Source organism: Corvus hawaiiensis, chromosome 1 (assembly GCF_020740725.1).
Source record: "Corvus hawaiiensis isolate bCorHaw1 chromosome 1, bCorHaw1.pri.cur, whole genome shotgun sequence".
In the NCBI taxonomy this organism is placed as follows: Eukaryota; Metazoa; Chordata; class Aves; order Passeriformes; family Corvidae; genus Corvus; species Corvus hawaiiensis.
In genome coordinates, this window is record NC_063213.1 from 55,611,418 (window position 1) to 55,630,252 (window position 18,835).

At 37.7% G+C, this 18,835-nt stretch overlaps 1 protein-coding gene across 6 annotated transcripts in view; it reads right to left on the reverse strand.

Annotated features, from left to right (window-relative positions):
• PPP1R9A (protein phosphatase 1 regulatory subunit 9A) overlaps nucleotides 1-18,835 on the reverse strand; it is a 135,991-nt gene that overhangs the window by 24,556 nt on the left and 92,600 nt on the right. For 5 of the 6 annotated variants that reach the window (XM_048305213.1, XM_048305221.1, XM_048305208.1 and 2 more), the window contains exons 6-11: nucleotides 18,527-18,662; nucleotides 10,134-10,289; nucleotides 4,694-4,747; nucleotides 2,601-2,830; nucleotides 1,129-1,225; nucleotides 826-997 (exon numbers count right to left, since the gene is read on the reverse strand). In XM_048305213.1, coding sequence (XP_048161170.1) covers nucleotides 826-997; nucleotides 1,129-1,225; nucleotides 2,601-2,830; nucleotides 4,694-4,747; nucleotides 10,134-10,289; nucleotides 18,527-18,662 — 845 coding nt within the window. The remainder of the gene's footprint in view (nucleotides 1-825; nucleotides 998-1,128; nucleotides 1,226-2,600; nucleotides 2,831-4,693; nucleotides 4,748-10,133; nucleotides 10,290-18,526; nucleotides 18,663-18,835) is intronic. The other variant, XM_048305227.1, reaches the window with a different exon arrangement.

An 18,835-nucleotide genomic window follows, 5' to 3' on the forward strand; every position in this document is an offset into this window, starting at 1 on the left:
ATACCATTTCAGCAGGACTAGCTCTTTTTTATACACATAACTTGTTAAAAATGTAATTCATATTGATTTGTTTGTAAGGCAATCTTGTTGGGGTCCACACATGAAATGACTGCTAAAATATAAATTTTAATAAAACACCTCTGTGCTTGTTAGAAATTAATTTTTTTCATAATGTATTGCTTTTATAAATAATATTATAGTTGATAGGAATCCTGGGCTGCATCAAAAGCAGGGTGGCCAGCAGGTGAAAGGAGATGATTCTGCCCTTCTGCTCTCATGAGACCCCACCTGGAGTGCTGCCTCCAGCTCTGGGACTCCCAGCCTAAGAAGGACATGGAACTGTTGGATCAAGTCCAGAGGAAGACCACAAAGTTGATAAAGGGACTGGAGCACCTCCCCTATGAAGACAGGCTGAGAAAGTTGGGGCTGTTCAGCCTGGAGAAGAGAAGGTTGTGCAAGGACCTCACAGCACCTGCCACTATGTGAAGGGATCCTACAGGGAAGCCAGAGAGGGACTCTTTGTCAGGAACTGCACTGACAGGACAGGGAGCAATGGTTCAAACTGAAAGAGGGGACATTTAGATTAAATATATTGAAGGAATTCTTTACTGTGAGGGTGGTGAGATACTGAAGCAGGTTGTCCAGGGAGGCTGTGGATGCCCCATCCCTGGTAGTGTTCAAAGCCAGACTGGATAATGCTTTCAGCAAACTAGTGGGAGGTGTCCCTGGCCACAGCAGGAGGGTTGGGACTAGATGATCTTTAAGGTACTTCCAACCCAAACTATTCTATGATTCACAGGCGTTATGGTTTGGTTCAAAACAAACCTTGACTTAAGCCATCCAGGCAGGTCACTTGCTTAGTATCTAGATTTTCCACTGGATCTCCTCTAGAAACTTCTCCAAAAGATGTCTGCCTTTCAAAAATGTTGTTGTTATTGTTAACTTGGCTTCCATTTTGCTTCATTAGCCTGAAAACTTCTGCTTCCAAGTCTTGTATCTGAAAGAAGTACAACACAGTATTACCAATAATATTCACCCTGATACACCCTCCCCATTAGAGTTGTTATTTTTCCAGAATATCAGACAGAATTGTCTCATTCTTCAAATATAAGAGTAAATGCTACTCACACGAGCTTGTAAGCCTTGAACCTCTACAAGGTGTGCTTTCTCCAAATCTTCTATTTTCTTTCGTTCAGCTTCCTGGCGTTTGATGAAGTCAAGTTCTCTTAGGAAAAAAAGAAAGAGATGTATTTGCTGTCATCAAAGCAATCAGATTGAAACAAAAACCAAAATGTTTTGCTACTCATCAGAAAAATCTGTCCTTAGCAAATAAATTATCACTTACTTTATAAGGACTATGAAACTGCAATCAGGACAAAACCCTAAGCAGTTTAAGTGACTATGCTAGGTGATGATATAAAAATGGCAAGGGCAACTTATCTGGAAAAAAAAATCTCAATTCTTACTGATAATCAAAACAGTTAAACCAGTTTCTTTTCCTAATCTGTGTTTACAACAAAAACAACGTAGCTTAGTTTATGCTGTTCTCTGTTGTAGGAAATGGAGCAAAGTCTCTGTTTTACTAGGGTATGACTGTGCTCCTTCACAGAAAGGACATCCTCTAAGTTTGCAGGTACAGATCAAATCTTTGAAAAGAAATCTGTTAGGTCAGTTTAGGAGTCTGAGGTATTTAAAAACAACTGACTAGATCTTTTACTAATATAAAGCAGAATATCAATAGAAAGCTATCCAAATTCATTCTAGTGACTTTCCCTATCCCTTTTTATTTTCATGAATATTTATGAATACCAAAGAAATTTGTGATAGAAAGCACACAAGATGCAAACTAGTTCTGGAACAGTCACGAAATTCCAGGATGGGTAATGATATTTTGATAATCTAACCCCCTTTTCAATGGGACAGGATATTCATTCCTGCAATCCCAGTTATCACTTGACACTGCTGTATGTCTTTGAGTTTCCTTCTTTATATATTTCAGCAGAAAATGAAAACAGCTGCTGCCAAAAAAAAAAGGTAATTTGGGGAATGGAAGCTGTTATAGAAATACAAGATGTTATTATTCTTGCTAGCCACCAGGGAGAGGGGATCACATGAAACAGAGGGGGCCAGGTAACCATCAGTTAGCTCAACTCAGCTCAAACATTCTTGGCATCTACAAGAAGAAGAAAAATAAAATGTAAAATGTAAAAAACCAATATTCTTTTTGATGTTACATTAGTACACAGCAGGAATGAATCCAGCTGATACAATACCAATATAAATTACTACAAACTTGCTAATCAAATGCTTTACTATGATTACTCTTAGCTGTTTGAAATTACATTGAACTATCTCCTAATTCTGAAACACACCAACCTGGAATATTACAGACTAAGCCTTTATTTAGGTACAGTATGACTACAGCTTGAATACTAGCATTTTTCCACAATAAAGAGTTCATGCTTTTCATAAATAAAAACGTGGAAAACAGTGTTTACCTTACAGGTGTTTAACAGTGGGTTTCATATTTCAAAATAAATCACATACATGTTTTCTATCTGGCCACTAAGTCATTTGCTGAGCTTGGTGTAGCTGCTTACTTTTGCTGAAAATCCTTGATTAATTTCTTTGCCTTGTTATATTTCTTCTCCAGAGCCTGATACTGGCTTTGCGTCTCCTTGAGGTGCTCATTCACTGTGTGACACAGGGTTTGTGCCTCAATCCAATAACTCTCTAATTTCATCATCCTTTCCTTATTCTCCTCAATGTTCTGCTGGAGTTGGGTCTTCTCCAATTCCCACCTCACCTTCTCATTCTCAGCAGCCTGCAGCTGAACAAAGCAGTGGAGATGCAGTCCATAAAAAGCTGCAAAGTGCAGCCTAATAGTTTAGGATTAATTCAAACAACGTGAATAGGGAGAATCAGTGAATTAGTAACTACTATAGCAACATGCTAGCAGTGGGCAGAGTGTTACAGGACAAAGAAAACAGGCTGACACATGTATTATTCTTCCTCATAAAACCAAGCAGAGTTTTTGCTCAGTGTTCCAGTGCAGCTTCTATGCTTCTCTGGGTTATAGTAACCTATCTGACTGACTGACATTTAAAAATGTCAATAGTGGGGTACTCAGGCAAACTGCCAGGTTAATCAGCCAGCACACGGGATGCATTTTGCTTTATGCATGTGACTCAGGTTCTACAAAGCATTCACACACTTCACACTTTCAGAAAATGATGACATTTCTTATTTTGGGAAGGGGGAATTTGATTTCCTGATTTTTTTTTTTTTTTTTTTTGTGTTAGGGCTGTTGTCATTTCCTAACTGAAGCTATCTGCAGGTTTCAGTGTTTGGTGCTGAATAAGGGTAGGGTTATACAGCATCTTGTGTAATTTAGCTCCTAGAATTCAGTGAACAAAAAAAGCCTTAACATCTCTGTTTATTTATCAAGACTTTTTAATTTGCTCTAGGCAGTTCTGCTAGCATCATGGCTGATACACTCCAAAAAAATTAACTTGTTTGCAGTTGTATTAGTAACATACCTAAACTAGCCACATTTTCTTCAGCTCTATTGAAAAGACAAGGTAAAAAGGTCCAACACTAAAAGGCACATTAACCCTAATTTTGCAAATGGATTTGCATAGATGGATGTTTACACCCACACACTGATGCCATCAAGTCAATGGGCCTCGGCACAATCCCAAGGGATCGACTGTGTGGCTCCAATTGCTAGATTGGAACTGGAAAGCAGAGGAAGAAAAGATTTTTGAATTTTCTGACTGAGACAGGACAACAGAAATTGTCCTTACAGAAAATAGTTGCACTTTGAATTTCTTTTTAACAGTAATTTACGCTGATTTGATAAACACTATGCAAAATACACAGTGAGTGCAAATGCTGCTGGAAAGAAATAATAATCTAAAATCTTTTTCTGAAGTACAATTTTCTCTTTTTCTTATTTTTTTTTCCTTTATAATGCACTCAGACTCAAAGAGAAGGATGTCATTATAAAACGTAATACTGCTGAACAACTGAATAATCAGTTGGGTTCCCATAAAGGTTACCCTAGTACAAAAAAACCCAATTCATTTTTATTGCTATGGAAAATTTAATTTATTAACTAGCAGCTGATTGTGAAATAATGTTTTCTTTTAAACTGGTCATACTTTTCCTTCCTAGACTATCTTTTAAAGAGAACTGCATCAACATGAAACAACACTTTTTCTTCTGTATATAAAAATAATTTCTATTAAATACCTTTAAACAAACCAGGTTTTTTAAAAATGTCGATAAAGGAAAGTAGCGATAGTAGAAATACTTTAACATCTCTGGTAAATAAAAAATCTACTAACTTCAACTTGAATATTCAATCCAAATATAATTTTAAAACCTGAAAAAATGCATCAGAATTTTAAAACTAGGAATCTGCCACTTAGTCATTATGGCACTCCTTAAAACATATGTTTAATTGAAGCTACAAAAGTTGGCAGTTCCTTTTCATAGCAGCACTTAAGATTTTTACTTGAAACTTGGAATAAAGAATATACACCAAGACAAGGTTTATCTGATCCACAGTGCTTCTTAATCAGCCTTTAATAAGGATGTTGACTTCTCCATCCACATAAAGATACATGTTTTCAGATCTGATTTTGCATGAAGAAAAAAAATCATATATTAACCATATATTGATTCTTACCTTTGTCTTCAGCTTCTGAATTTCAGCTTCTGTAACTGCGTGTTTGATTTGTAACTAGAATTGAAAATATAAAATAAACAAGTGAAGTCACAGAGAGTACTCCGGTATTTTTAAAGCCTGTGCTGCAAGTTGAATACCTTATTACATAGCAGAAGGCCCTGAAGAGTGCTGCAGTGCAGTAGATTGTAAATTAAAATGTCTAGCTTGCAAAATGACTCAGTCTGTGCAACCTAATTAAAGATAGGATGCCGTCTAACCACTCATAATTTCAAATCAGAACATCCAATCTGTTTAGCAAAACCAAATGTCTTATGTTTAAAAAAAATAGATGTTATCCTGCTGGGCTTTGCTCTCCTCTGATGTGAATGTGAAATACATCCCAGTGCTGAAAGTCCCACTGCACTGATTAAAGCAGGCACGTTACAAAAAAGCAAATATGGAAATAAGCGATTTAACAACTCAAGAAGTCAGGAAAACCTTGAGGGAAGACTCCACACATTTATTTCATGCAAGAAGAAAGGTAAGCAGATGCTATCCTTCACCATCAGCTGGAGTTACTCTGCTCAAACCAGCTAATCTCAATCGAGAGCAGTTACACAGGGAAACTGTAAATAACAGCAACAGCATTGAAGCACACAAAGCAATTGCAAGCGGATTAACAGCCCAGGCACTGTGCTAAAGGTTGTAGTTACATCACCAAGCAGCCACAACAACAGGGGATCAGGGAAAGGGTTGGTGTGGAGGACCTGGCATCCACCTGAACACTTGCTGTGGGATTTCTTCTGTACTAACCTATATTAGTCTGATCCTGTGAACAGTCACTACTTTGAGTGTATTTATTAGGCAACATCCTGAAACACCGTTAGTTTTACCACAAACGTCTGCTGTTCATAGGCTCCAGGAATGCTCTGAGGTACAAACCGAACCACAACTTCAACAGCATAACCCCAGTCCAAATGGAAATGATCATGCACATGTGCCTAACACCGGCCTGCACCCCCATCCCTGCTGCTGTGCTATTTAGAGCAGGCAGCACAGACAAACTTCTGACAGGCCCCAAAACCTTACACTGAATCAGTGACTCATGGACATAGGGTTTGGAGCTGAAAGCAAGGGCAAAAACTGAATTACAGCCTGAGCTAGCACTGCAGTGGAGACAAGGCCATTGTCCATTATTTATTAATAGAAGGAATAGTTACGGAAAAGCATGTTTACATGCAGGTTACTTCTCCTACAAGACTTAACATGAGCTTTTGGGAATAGCTTATGTTGAGCTAATAGAGTATGTGAGGTCGTTGTACTCAACCAGAAACTAACATCTCTGGTGAAGCAATGGCTACATTCTTGAAGACCCAGCTGTTAGTAAGAAAATGTGCAAATTAATCAAAGGAGAAGTTCTTCTGGAAGGGAGGAATAATTTTCAAAGTAACAGGAGCTATCACTGAGCTGACCAGTACAAGTATCTCTGAAAAATGCAAAGCTAATTTAGAAATTCCCTTTTCATGAAGTCTCTTGAATGCCCTTCTTGTGGCGCAGGAAATGCACACCCTCATATACAGTTTGGTTTGCAAATCAGCCTTAATTAATATAATGAATAAACCTAGTCCTTTAAGGTCGAGAATTCCTCAATTTATGCTGGACACAATAAAGGAGACACCAATTCACCAGTTCCATTTAGGAATCTTCTTTCCAACACTCATTTCTTGGTCACAGTCTCCAGAGGAGACTGTAAAAACTTCTAGTGCCCACGATCATCTGTTACTTATGCTCACTTTTTGACTTTGCACTGAAAAGTGTGACAACTTCATGTGCTCTGTGAGAGCAGAGGTAAGATTTCATTTCAAGTGAAACCAGGCACTGACTACAGCAGCTTGCAGAAACACAGGTAATCACAGGGCTCCTGAGGAAGTGCCACAGGGGAGCAGGGCTACTGGCCCAGGATGGAGAGGTGCCTGTGCAGCTGGGAACAGGGCACTTGGCAACCCGGGAGCTGGTGTTAATGGCAGGAAGTTGCCAGTGAAGCTGCTGCACCCAGTAGGCCAGGAAGCTGACAAGGACATACACCTTTTTATAGTTATACATATTACAGGAAACAAAGGAGATATTTTAATTAGCATTTGCAAGAAGTTACTTGCAATTTTTGAGCCCAGTCATTCCAACCTCTGATCTGCAATTTTCAGAGATTGAGAATTGTTTTCTTTCATCATTGCATTCCTGTTAATAGTGAAAAATTATGAAAGAACCATCTCAAAACATCATGGTGTTTATAAAATGCCCAGCCCTTTGCTTAGTTCTACTGCACTGCTCTGGGATGAGATAAAATCAGGGGAATAATGCTTGAGCTAGATTTTCCCCTTTGCAGACTTCATAATGAAATCGAAAAGCCAAGACTCAAAGCCTTAGGCTACCTGCTGACAGTCCACTCCCATCTCTTCTAAAATCCCACAAATCCATAAGGAGCACTTAAAGAGCTTATTATTACATACACATAAACTCCAAATTGTTGCATAAATGACAATCTGCTCAGGTACAGATGGTTTTAACAGCTATTTCCACGCTCTCTGTTATTAAGTTAAAAAAATGAACACTGAGCACCCAGCCAGATCATTGAATGAGTACGTGGTACAGCAGATCCCACTGAGGCAGAAGAAAAAAGACACTTTTCTGCTTAACAGAAAAATGTGTAGCTGGATAGGTACTTTTTTAACAAAAATAACTAATTATGCTTGTAGAATAGATGAGAAATACTAACACATTCATAGGTTAGACTAAATAACAGGCAAGGTCAACGATTTGGCAAGAAAATCTGGACTCTACAGCTAAAATTTTTTTAAGCAAGTTTACTAACAGGGGATCAGAAATCTTTATTCCATGTCCTGTATAATGCCAGACAAATTCTTGGCAGATACTATTCTATTTTTTTTTTTGTTTTAAGTCAATATAAAATTGTGATGGCTTCACTTCAACAAAGACATTTTGAGTAAATTTGGGCACATTTCCTATTCAAATATGTCGTGAGAAGCTAATTAATTTTCTTCAAACTAATAAAACTTGTTATAAAAGGTAAGTTTTAGAGAGAAAATGGATTGAATTCATCAAGACTGCAAAAGGTAGAATGGATGAAAGTCTGTCAAATGTTAAAATATCAGGGGTGTACTGGGAAAGAAAGTACACATTAGAATCTAATAATCTCCATGACAATTTTTACGTAATCATTATATATTTTTTGCATATAAAAATCATGCATTTTCCATATATTTCATTAAAACAGGAAATAATGAATTCTTACATAAATGTCCCTTTTTCCTACAGATCTTGTCTCTCTTCAATCATCACAGCTAAAATAAAGTTTCTAGCTATTTCTCTCAATGCAGTTAAGAAAAAGCAGTCCTATTTTTCCTGCTTTACAGCCAGGAAAACAAGACTTTCAGAAGTAGAGTGATTCACCCAGGAATGCCCATCCCTCTTCTGACTTTCATTGCAAAAGCAAGGCATTTCAAATAAGAGTGCTCTCACAGTATGGGAACACATTTTTTGTTGCAAAGACTGAATTCAACTAATTAGGTCAAACTATTATGCTTAAAGATTATGTCCTACCCATTTGCCTAATACTTTCATTAATCTCTGGAGTAAGAACAAGAAAGAACAGTTATTCTTTAACTACAATTCCAGAAAACACTGTGTGGGCTTGTGCAGTGTGATCATGAACAAGTCGTCTAGTGTTGAAAGAATTCAGGGCAAATACCAAGAAAAATACATGTACTCACTCTGCATCAGCCAACAAAATGCAGCTGTGTACTCTTAAATACAATCAGCAAAACAAAAGTGGTGTGCTCATAACAGCAGGAACTGCATGGGCTGCTGAAAGAGTCCACTCTTAGGCATTTTATGTTTTCTTCTCAGGCTCTCATCTACAATTACACTCAAGGATCCCAAGGTACCTTATCTGGTCTCTAAAACAGCATTTTAAGGCCATTACAGAAGACAGGTCTGCAAATAACTTCAAATCAGTCTGGACAAGCTCAAGTATGGCAATAGTCTGAGTTTATGGAAACTGTATTCAAGCACAGTTTTAAAGTTAATTTATTCACAGGTGAGTTCCTTGCCCATCACTGCATCTTTGGTTTGCATAGCCTTGGAACACTTGCTGGCACATGGTGAATGGTAGCATCTTCCCACCACTTTGAGACTGTATTTCTATGTATGATGAAAAGTATCAGAATATGAAGTAAAATGTTCTGCTAATTCATGTAAGAGCCTGAAACTCAAAATATGGGGTGAGAAAATTATAATTTAAGTAAAGTAAAAAACTTTCAGGAAACAATGATGAATAACGGTAGGCACCCAATGGCTGTGAAGGGTATTAGCAGAAAAGGGAAAGACTGTTTGCTCATTGACTGATTACTTTCCATATATTACTCTCACTCGATAGTAGTAACAATATATTTATACAAGATAAAACATCTGCTTTGAGTGGAGGGAAGGCAAGAGGATAAGTGGAGAAGGATAAAAAGGGAGTCCTGGTATTTTAACTCCTATCTGGTCCCAGGTTCTGCTGCTCAAATCTCCTGTGAGGTTCTGGCTACTTTCAACCCTTCCATCTTCCTGTATTTTAAAAAAAAAAAAAAGTTCTTTACTGCCATCACTCAGCCCATTACTGTAAGCTTAGGTACATCCATTGTTTCATACTATTATTTGTATCAGAATTCAGGAAAGCTCAAAAAGAAGCCACATCAAAAGCACAGCCTAAAATACAGAAGAAATGTCCCTCAGTACTTTGCTATGTGAAATTATATGAATTCAATGACCACAATGAACACCACAGTTAGTACAGGTGGGTGCTATACTCTGTAACCATAGACTTTGGTAGAATACCCTCTTGAAGTATGGCTGCTTCCCCATTACAGCATCTTTCTGAACACATGACCAAACATATGACATAGGCTGTACACTGATGAGTTGCTGTGTTATGGTATAGGATGAGTTTCACATGTCTCCACTGAATTTTAACATTTGCTGTTCGGTTTCCCCAATCACCTTTTACTGGAATCTTACAAAAACACAATACCAACCAACCAACCCAAACCAAAAAAATCCCCACCCCAAACCCCAGCAATCTGCTAGTGATGAATTAACTTCCACTTTGTCTACCTGGTCAAACTAAGTGCTGAGGCAGAATAACTTCTATACTGAAAAGCTAATTTACAAATTACCCTCCATCAATACAACAGTCACCTGGAAGCTGATGCCAAAACATCTCCAAAGAACAGTTCTGCTTCTTTCAAGAAGAAATTTTTGAGTCATTTCAAAGTACTAAGCATACAAACAGCAAAAAACCACTCCAGTTTTCAAGAGAAAAAACCCAAGCACTAAGCACTGAGATAACTAAAAATCTGGTTCAGTGAGGTATTTCAAGAGTATTTTCTGATATATTACTTACTTCTTTGAATTTGTGAGCAAGTTTGCTGGTGTCCACATCACTGGGGGAGAACATGTCATCATTTTCAGGGAGATCGAACACTTCAATAGCCATGTCACCTCCTGGAAGGACAGGTTCCATGTCTTCATCTTCTTCATCTGTAGCATATTCCCCTGTCTTAATTTTATAGCATTTAAGAAATTCCAGTTACCCTCTTATTATGCAGAGACTATTCAAAGATTAATTAAGATACTGTGCAAACACAGCATTCTGCGTACAAAAAAGGTTATCTTTGTCTTTAGCTATAACCCCAGAACTGATGAATTCTACCAGACAAAATAAAACTCCACAGTAGTATTTCAGTACATTAAGAGAGAAAACAGTGTCTTAAGCACTAATAACTTAGTTCTCAAGCATTACTGGCTCTGCATTTTGATGGTTTCATCCTTTTCCAAGTGAGACCTCTTTTCCATAGGAAGAACTCTCCAAATTTATTTCAGATTTAACAAGGAATCTTTTCCAAACAGAAAAAAAGCCCCAGAATACGACCAACAGGATCTTGATTAGTCGTTAGTAACGTCATCTGGATGAAGTAATTCTCCAGTGATATTCCATGTTGAATTTGAAAATTCATTGGTTTGTTCTTTATAGACAAATTAACGATAGAAAAGTAACACCCACTCAGAAAGACAACAGTAGGAAAAAGAAACTGAGTGTCAGAGAAGTTCAGAGTCTGAAGCCAGAGTTTACTCAATTTTCACCCTGAATAAGGAGCTGCTTTGAGCTAGTTTTGAACAGTAAATGTGGGTGTTTCTTGGGCTGGTAAAGCATGAGATGCAAACAATTTGCTGACAAAACAGAATTAAAAGAAATTGTAAGCTGCAATCAGTATCTCACAAACAAACAAAACAAAAAACCCCAATAATATCGAAAAGAAAAAGCTTGCAATATTGAACCCCAAATTGCCTTCTCAGTCTTTTGCACGTATGTCTGTGCTCATCTCTCCCCAACCCTAAGGTGAATGGTACCACCTCGCTTCTGCAAGGCTCCCTCTGGAAGCTGGAGTACAGCGCATATGGATAACAAACAGCCTGCTGGCTGTGCAGATGACTGTGCAAAAATGTTATAAAGCAAACATTTCCCTCAGGACCACATCTGGATTTATAAGGCTTGGGACTAAATAAATACATGGAAAAGGAAAGGGCGGGGGGACTGGTGCAGTCTTTGTCATGTTTATACAGTAACACCACCAAAATTTTGACAAAACTATTTGAAGTTTTTCTTCATGAGCTTCCAGTTCCTGAGATGAAGAAACATAGTAGTATTATCAGAAGTATATTCCCCATAGTGCTAATGTAATCTGTTAGTGTCATTTTCTGACAAAAGGACTTTTCAAAACAAGAGGTAAGAACTTGGATGTTTGAAGAACAATTCAAACCTCAGCTTCCTACCTTAATTCAACTTCCCAGCTGTTTAGGCTTATGTGAGTCTCTCAATTAAAAAGCAGTGCATGGCAGATATTGAGTCTAGGTGCACAGGTACACAGAGGCAGCACACAGAATCACAGAATGGTTTGGGTTAAAAGGAACCTTTAAAGATAATGAAAAACCTACATTCTTCTTTTTTAAAAACACTGAAGTTTTAAAAAGCAAAGAAAGCCAAAACACATAGAAAGCATAAAATAGTTTAGTAAAATTTTCTGATGTTAAAAGAACTACTAAAAAGAAGGTAAGTCACCAACATGGACAACACATCTATACTTTAAAAGTCACTGTAAAGCAAGGCACTTTTTTGGTGAGTTACTGCTGCCTCTGTAAACAGTTACTTGTTCTCCAATGAAATAAACAGTAAGCATTTACTTTATATACTTCATACCTACTAAGAATATATGACTAAGAATCTCAGTAGTCTTCTACAAAAAACGCTAACAGCTGGTTTTGCTTCTTCTTTCCTTATATAAGAGAAGGGAAGAACACAGTCCATCTCATTGGAGTTTTCAGGCATGTAAGCATTATAGCTAAACAAAACAACAACTGAAATCGTCATTCTGTACGTCTAGATCTCATATACACATACAGAAAATGTTCTGTTACACTACACTTGTAGTAACTTCTGTTTCTGTTTTACTGTCACTGGCTACGTGTAGTACCTAAAGGGAAATTTTGGCTACTAACTCTTCTGGCTCTTTCCAGGAGAAAGTAACACCACCTTCACACACCATCAGGGCTACCGAAGCAGAAACACTAACTCTCAAAATCACACAGAGATTCCAGTGAAATTAATTTCTGTGGGGACAAAATACTAACAGTCCGTATACCTTCCATTTTGCAGTCATTAACCCCGAAACATCTCTAAGGTAATACACAATCGTAATTTCTACATTAAAAAAAATACATCTTGGCAGGTCCATCAGCAGTGGCAAGGAAATCTCTGAAGCATGCGAAGAGGAGGCAGAAACAGGATCATTAACCAGTAAACTCATGCCCTGCTTATGTAAAACAAAACAGATCTGGCTCGGCAACATGTGCATTTTAAAGGAATATATTAATGCAAAATCTCAATTACATTTACCAGTTTTGGCAAAGGAATAAAACAGATGAATTTAGTTAAAACTGATTTCTCCAAAGACTTTAAGAAGAAGTACTGAATACAAAAAGAAAAATGAACACACATGAAGGACTAAATTATCAGGGAAAAATTCAAGAGCAGGCAATATTCTACTGGCCTCAGGAGCCAGAGTGTTTGAAGAGGAACATCAGGCAGCTAAAAATGAACACAAAGGAAAATCTTGCTTCAAATTGTACATAATGAGTGTCAATGAGCAGAGTCATTTTTGCTTCAATTAATGAAAAAAGGAGCTGTCAAAGCAAAGCACAGCTCAAGTAAACAAGACACCAGGACGACAAGAACCCATTACAGAACTCAGAAATAAATGGGACTCTTGCTTTTGTCTTCAAAAGAAAGGGATTTCATCTTACAGTCATATGGAAAACAAATTACACGTTCAAAAGAACCAATGTGTACATTAAGGAAATATACATAATAAACTACATGAAACATACTTCCCCTGAAAAAATTAACTCTGCTGACTTTTGTTCCACATGAAACTACCAGAAGGTTGTTTAGACACTGTGCCAGTTAGCTAGAATGTGAAATTCACTATTTTACTAGGAGCAGCAAGGCACAGAAAAGAAGTTGTATTACTTCAAATAACAAAGCCCTGTAAGGTAAGAGTTGTTATTGCAATTCCCTGAGGTTCTCTGCAATACATTTTGGTTTCTTAGCTGACAACAGCAATAATATTTTTTACTTCATAGTCAATGAAAACTTACATGCTCTTGAAGGGAAATCTCAGATTCTTCATTCTGTGTTGGTGAGCAGAATTCATCCATCTAAAAGCCCTACTTCTCATTTCAGTAGCACCTAGGGCTTCAGCTTGTCCTAACCAAAGCAATAGCTTCTGATAGTAGCCATTTCATTTTGCTATATGCTATCACAGCTAATAGCATGAAATTATCAACACAAACTGTAATTTTCCACTTCTAAAAGGAAAATGTGTTACTTGCATTGTTTAACTGCCTTAACTGTAAATTTCTGAAATGTGCCTAACACTCCCAAACAGAAATAAGGAGCTGCAGAACCAGCCAGGATAATGCAGACAGACCTTCCCCACATCACCATAACAAAGGCTACACATTTCAAGCTACACCTTTTGTTCCTGCTGAAACTCTCCCACAACCAGGAAACCATTTGAAGAACTATAAAAATAACTCAAGCCCATCTCTTCATTTGATTTTTTTCTTTGATGGGCTATACTTAATTCTTTCAAAAGAGTGAAGAAAAAACATAATGGTATAGTACTAATCATTGCTTTTACAGGAGTGCATCATATTAATGATATTGAAAAAAATGTACTCTGAAAGCTTTGGTTTAGCAAATGTACTCTTCGGGTGTTAGACATTCAAGTACATTGCGACATTTTTTTTGTGTGTGCGTCAAGATTTTCTTCAATGGTTCTAATGTTGCTTTGCTCTCAGCATGTCCTGATGAATGAGAATTTAAAATGAAAAAAATATTCATATGACTATTAGTGATATTAAAATAGATTAAAACATCACTTGCATTAAACTACTTGTCTGTGGCCACAGAGTGAACAGAATCCTGCAATATATTATTCATTTCACATTTTGCATCACCCCATGCTGCCTTCTGGGGAACAGGTCATCTGCTTTACATGACTTCTGTCATTCGCTGTAGAACATGAAGAAGATAATACCAAGTTCAAATCAAAATTCCAAGAAATGTCAGAATTTGACTTGTGCACAGAACACTATGTTAACACAAGGAATTCAAAAGGTTTCAGTCAAGGATACAGATTCAGGTCATAATTAGCACACTAAGTAGGAAATACAAAGACACTGCCTACTCCAAAGCCTTTGCGTTTTATTTTCTCACAGGATGCTACAAATTGAAAGGAGGTGGGTCTTTAGGAAGCTAGGCAAACTGGTGATGAGCAAACTCTGCAGCAGGCTACCCAGAGGCGACATACTCTCCCAGCTTTACTGGGATTAGCAGAGACTCACTAGGAAATGCCAGCGCTGCCTGTTGTAGGTAAGACTTGAGAAATAGCTGATTCTACTGGCTCAAGTGCTTGGCTTGTGGGAGCTTAACAAGTTGTGAGCTGATGCACACTTATCCTCTAGTCTTTGCATGGACTCCACTGTGAACATCCATCTTCTTTTAGTGTTCAGTTCTGCACAAGGGCTTTGTGTTTCCATGCAAAAATTTAAATGAAGGAGCATCTGAAAGAATCCTGCAACCCTGTGACAACCTGCAGCCTATGGTAAAAGCAGATTCTAAAATGCAGGGCATTTATATAGTAAATGATGAGTTTTCAGTATTACTTAGACAGTAAATGATATATGTCTTAGAAAAACTGTGTGTCTTAGTGTGAATTTTCCCCAACAAACAGCTGTCAGGCAACATTCCTTCAAGGCAGTGGAATGAGAAAGTAGTAGGCTAACATTGCATCTCTAAATTTAGTATGTAACTCAAGTCCACTGCCCACTAGCTGGCAGAAATCAAAACTGCCTCAAAATACTGCTTTTTAAAAGAACTTAGATCCTTCTAAAATACCTACATACTCCTTGGGCTATGAAGACTGTCAGAAGTTCCAAAACAGAGGAAATCCAGCCAGCTGGTGGCACAGCAAGATAGAACACCAGAACTTGCACACGCCTGGCACACATTCTCTTCCTGTGATTTGACTAGCTGTAACAAATACAAGTCATGCACCATGACTCCAGGACTCAAACACAGATCACTGATTTCCTGCTCTGGAAAACTTAAAATGTTATTGCTGTCCTTGTGGTAAAGTCTCTGAGCCTCAGAATTTGGCAGTCTGAAGATAATTTTCATGTTTATTATACAGCACTGTACCTGGAGATTCATGTTACCATATTTTAAAAGGTGTACAAAAATTAATAGGATGGCTTGACAGCTCTGAGGCTGAGCAACTCCTGTGCTGCTTCAATGCAGAACTCCTTACACTGGCAATCCAAATACTCCTGAGCTCCATGCAGTCAGAGTAACTATTACTTTGATGAAACAGACTCAAAAGGTTAGTAGTGGTTTTTGTACACTTGTAGATAGTCATTCAGCCAGTCCAAATGGAGATTTTCTTGCCCAAAAGGTGCCCTGCTTACCAGAGCCAAAGAATGCAGGGCTGGCGGTGGTGTCTGGCACATAGCAACATAAACCCAGCCAGACTTGTCCACACAGAGCAAGATAAGCTCTAACCAGTAGTGCTTGTATTTGACAGTAAATGGAGCAGAAGTGCTTGTGGTGACCAAAAATGTCTTTGAACTGTGGCTAACGTGCATTAGATCACAGTTTACACCGTGTCAGCTGTCTGTGAATGGTGCAAGTTATGCGAGTAAACTTGGATGGCATAGTCAGGTGACCAAAAAAATAGTAATATTCAGGATTACTGCAGGTATCAATTATTTCTGATAAGTCTCTTAATTAAGAAAGGGAACATACTACATTGCATACCTTAGTAACTAAACCCCAGCATTTATTCTGAAAATGTTTACCACCCACACCCCAAATATATATACGGCATCAAGTAGGAAATGGGTATGACCTTCAATGATCCCAATGTAGTTTTTAAGAACTGTATTTGTTCTCAGGCCTAATTCCTTCTCCTTCCAAAAGAGATAATTGATGAGGTCATCTGGATCTCCCCTGGTAGATGTCTTTTCCTTTCTTCCTCCTTTCCTCATATGCAAGACAAAAGTCGTCTTTGCACTGCAAAGACCATTGCCAAAAATCAAATGTCATAATCACACAGATGGTCATCATCCTCAGTGTAGTGCTAGAATAAGAAAAGATACCTTTAACTCTCTTAATTAGGGAAACATCTGGGAAAAACTCACCCAATTTTATTTTTTCTCTATGATCTAAAGGCACTACCAACAGAAACCACTTTGTGAATTTGTTATTTTTTGTGAAAAATTTATGCAGTGAACAGGACTTAAAGAGTTTGTAACCACCAAATTGCAAGAACAGGACACATCACAAAAAGTACCTGATACCTACTCATCCCTGTCCTCTTTCAGTACTGTACTGAGAAACACTTGCATGGTATATGACAGTGTCACCATCAGCACCTTCACAGCAACAATCCCTACTGAAGGCTGAAGTAGTACCAGGATCAGTATCGATCAATACGGGTTTAACAACATTTTCTTTATTGCCAGATCTTGAGTAACGCCACCTGTGTGGTGCATGAAGGTAAAAAACACAAACATTTGAGATTTTTTGCAGGCGGATGTGTCCCATAGATAAAAGCTGTAATGCATCGATCACACATAGAGGTCTGCCTTCAGCCACACATCCCTCTACATGCAAGTACACAATGAGAAAGATTTGATCATCAGGCATTTAGGACACACCTCTCTTGCCTATATGAAAGCTATCAGACTATGCTCACCATAAGATGGTACTGAAAGTCTTCAAACCCTGACATCTACAGTACGCTGTGATGAGTTGTGAGAAGTCTCTTTTCCCAAAAGCTAGTTGATCCATTTGGTTTTTGAAGAGATTGTAATGGAGTTCCTTCAAGAAACTTCTCTTGAATTTAATTCTAGACTAAACAGAAGTTAGAAGACTTGCATGTTTCTGTAATTTGAGGAGGGAACAGAGAAGATATGGATTTTTCTATCCTTCATGGTCTCGCCCAGGCTCACATACATATGCATGTATGTACAGCTCTTATTTACATGAGTTATATGAGTTATCCTGTCCCCGTGACAGGATTAATTCTAAGACATATTGAAATATTTTTATTCTTAATATCAGTGGAAATTGAAGTAAGTGAATGCATTACTGGGGCTACACATATTGCTATTTTAACAGCTTGTTTCAAAATCTGAGTGAACCTTGATTTTATGTCAAGACTATTTTTTTTCTAAAAAGAAAAACTAACCTGAAATAAATGCCTACCATGAATTCTCTATCTCCCCTTATCTATTGTTCCCTTACACAAATAAAATAAAACTGGCCCAGGATGAAAACACACTAATACATGGAGTCTAGCATTTCAAATAATATCACTCAAGATGATATGAAATGATGGCAGTATGCTTGGGCTATATGGAAGCAGTTTGTTACAAAACCCAGCAGCTAATTTAGAGAGTAACACAGACAGTAGCAGTCTCTGAAAAAGCACTCAAAATAATCTTTCCAAGTATCTTGGTAATTAGGCATACTAGGAATTTTATGAGAATGGAGAGAAATTATGGAAATTTACTGCACAGACTGGTTAGTTTCAAAACTTTTGTATTGGGACATCAGGCACTAATTGTAAACATGAATATACACTTCAGACGAGGTGGGCTAATTCTCTATCCTGTGGAATATCTGTTCACACAGAAACAAAATCAGTGTATGGAAAGAGGGGCCTTACCCAGAATTTGCAGAAAACATTCTGACTTAAGAAGTCAATTCTTCTAGAAAAAAACCCCAACTTCCTCAACCCCTCTAAAAGTTAGAAAGCAACTTTAACCAGTTTTCACAAAACTTTACCGTTTCAGTGCACAACCAAACAAACTTTATTTCCTTATTTCAGAAAGGTATATGCCTTCAAGGAAGAGCAGTGCTTACAGAAGCATCAACCAACTTGGTATTTGCTCTTCTGGACCAAAATAAATACTTTAAATCCATGATGAAAATTTTTTCTATAAATTTGTTCTTCAAGTAAGATTCATCATCAAAATCCGTAAAAATCATCAGCAAAGGTAACGGAAAGGTCCAAAAGTTGACCTCTGAGTGGTAAGTAAAAAGAAGGAATTAGGAATAGAAAACAGAACATTAAAAAACACCAAATAGTGAAACACTGGACAGGCTGTTACCTCATCATCATCTGCATCATACTGTGCATAATGCTGCTCCAGCAGCTCTCTCTGGCGGCGTTCTTGTTCTAGAGTTTGGCTAATCAGCTGCGCAACCTCGCTCACTTGTCCCGGTTTTTCTCGTCCAATTACAAACCTATACAAAACATTAGCGAAAAAATATTACTCCTACTGTTTACCAAAGTTCTAGAGTTTTAGCCATTTCTGATACAGAGGGTAGCCTTTTTCTCCAAAGATGCGTAGTTGTGATTGTTTCAAATGCATTCTGTGGATGAGATTTGTCACAAGGGCACTGTGTGCAGGAGTAGG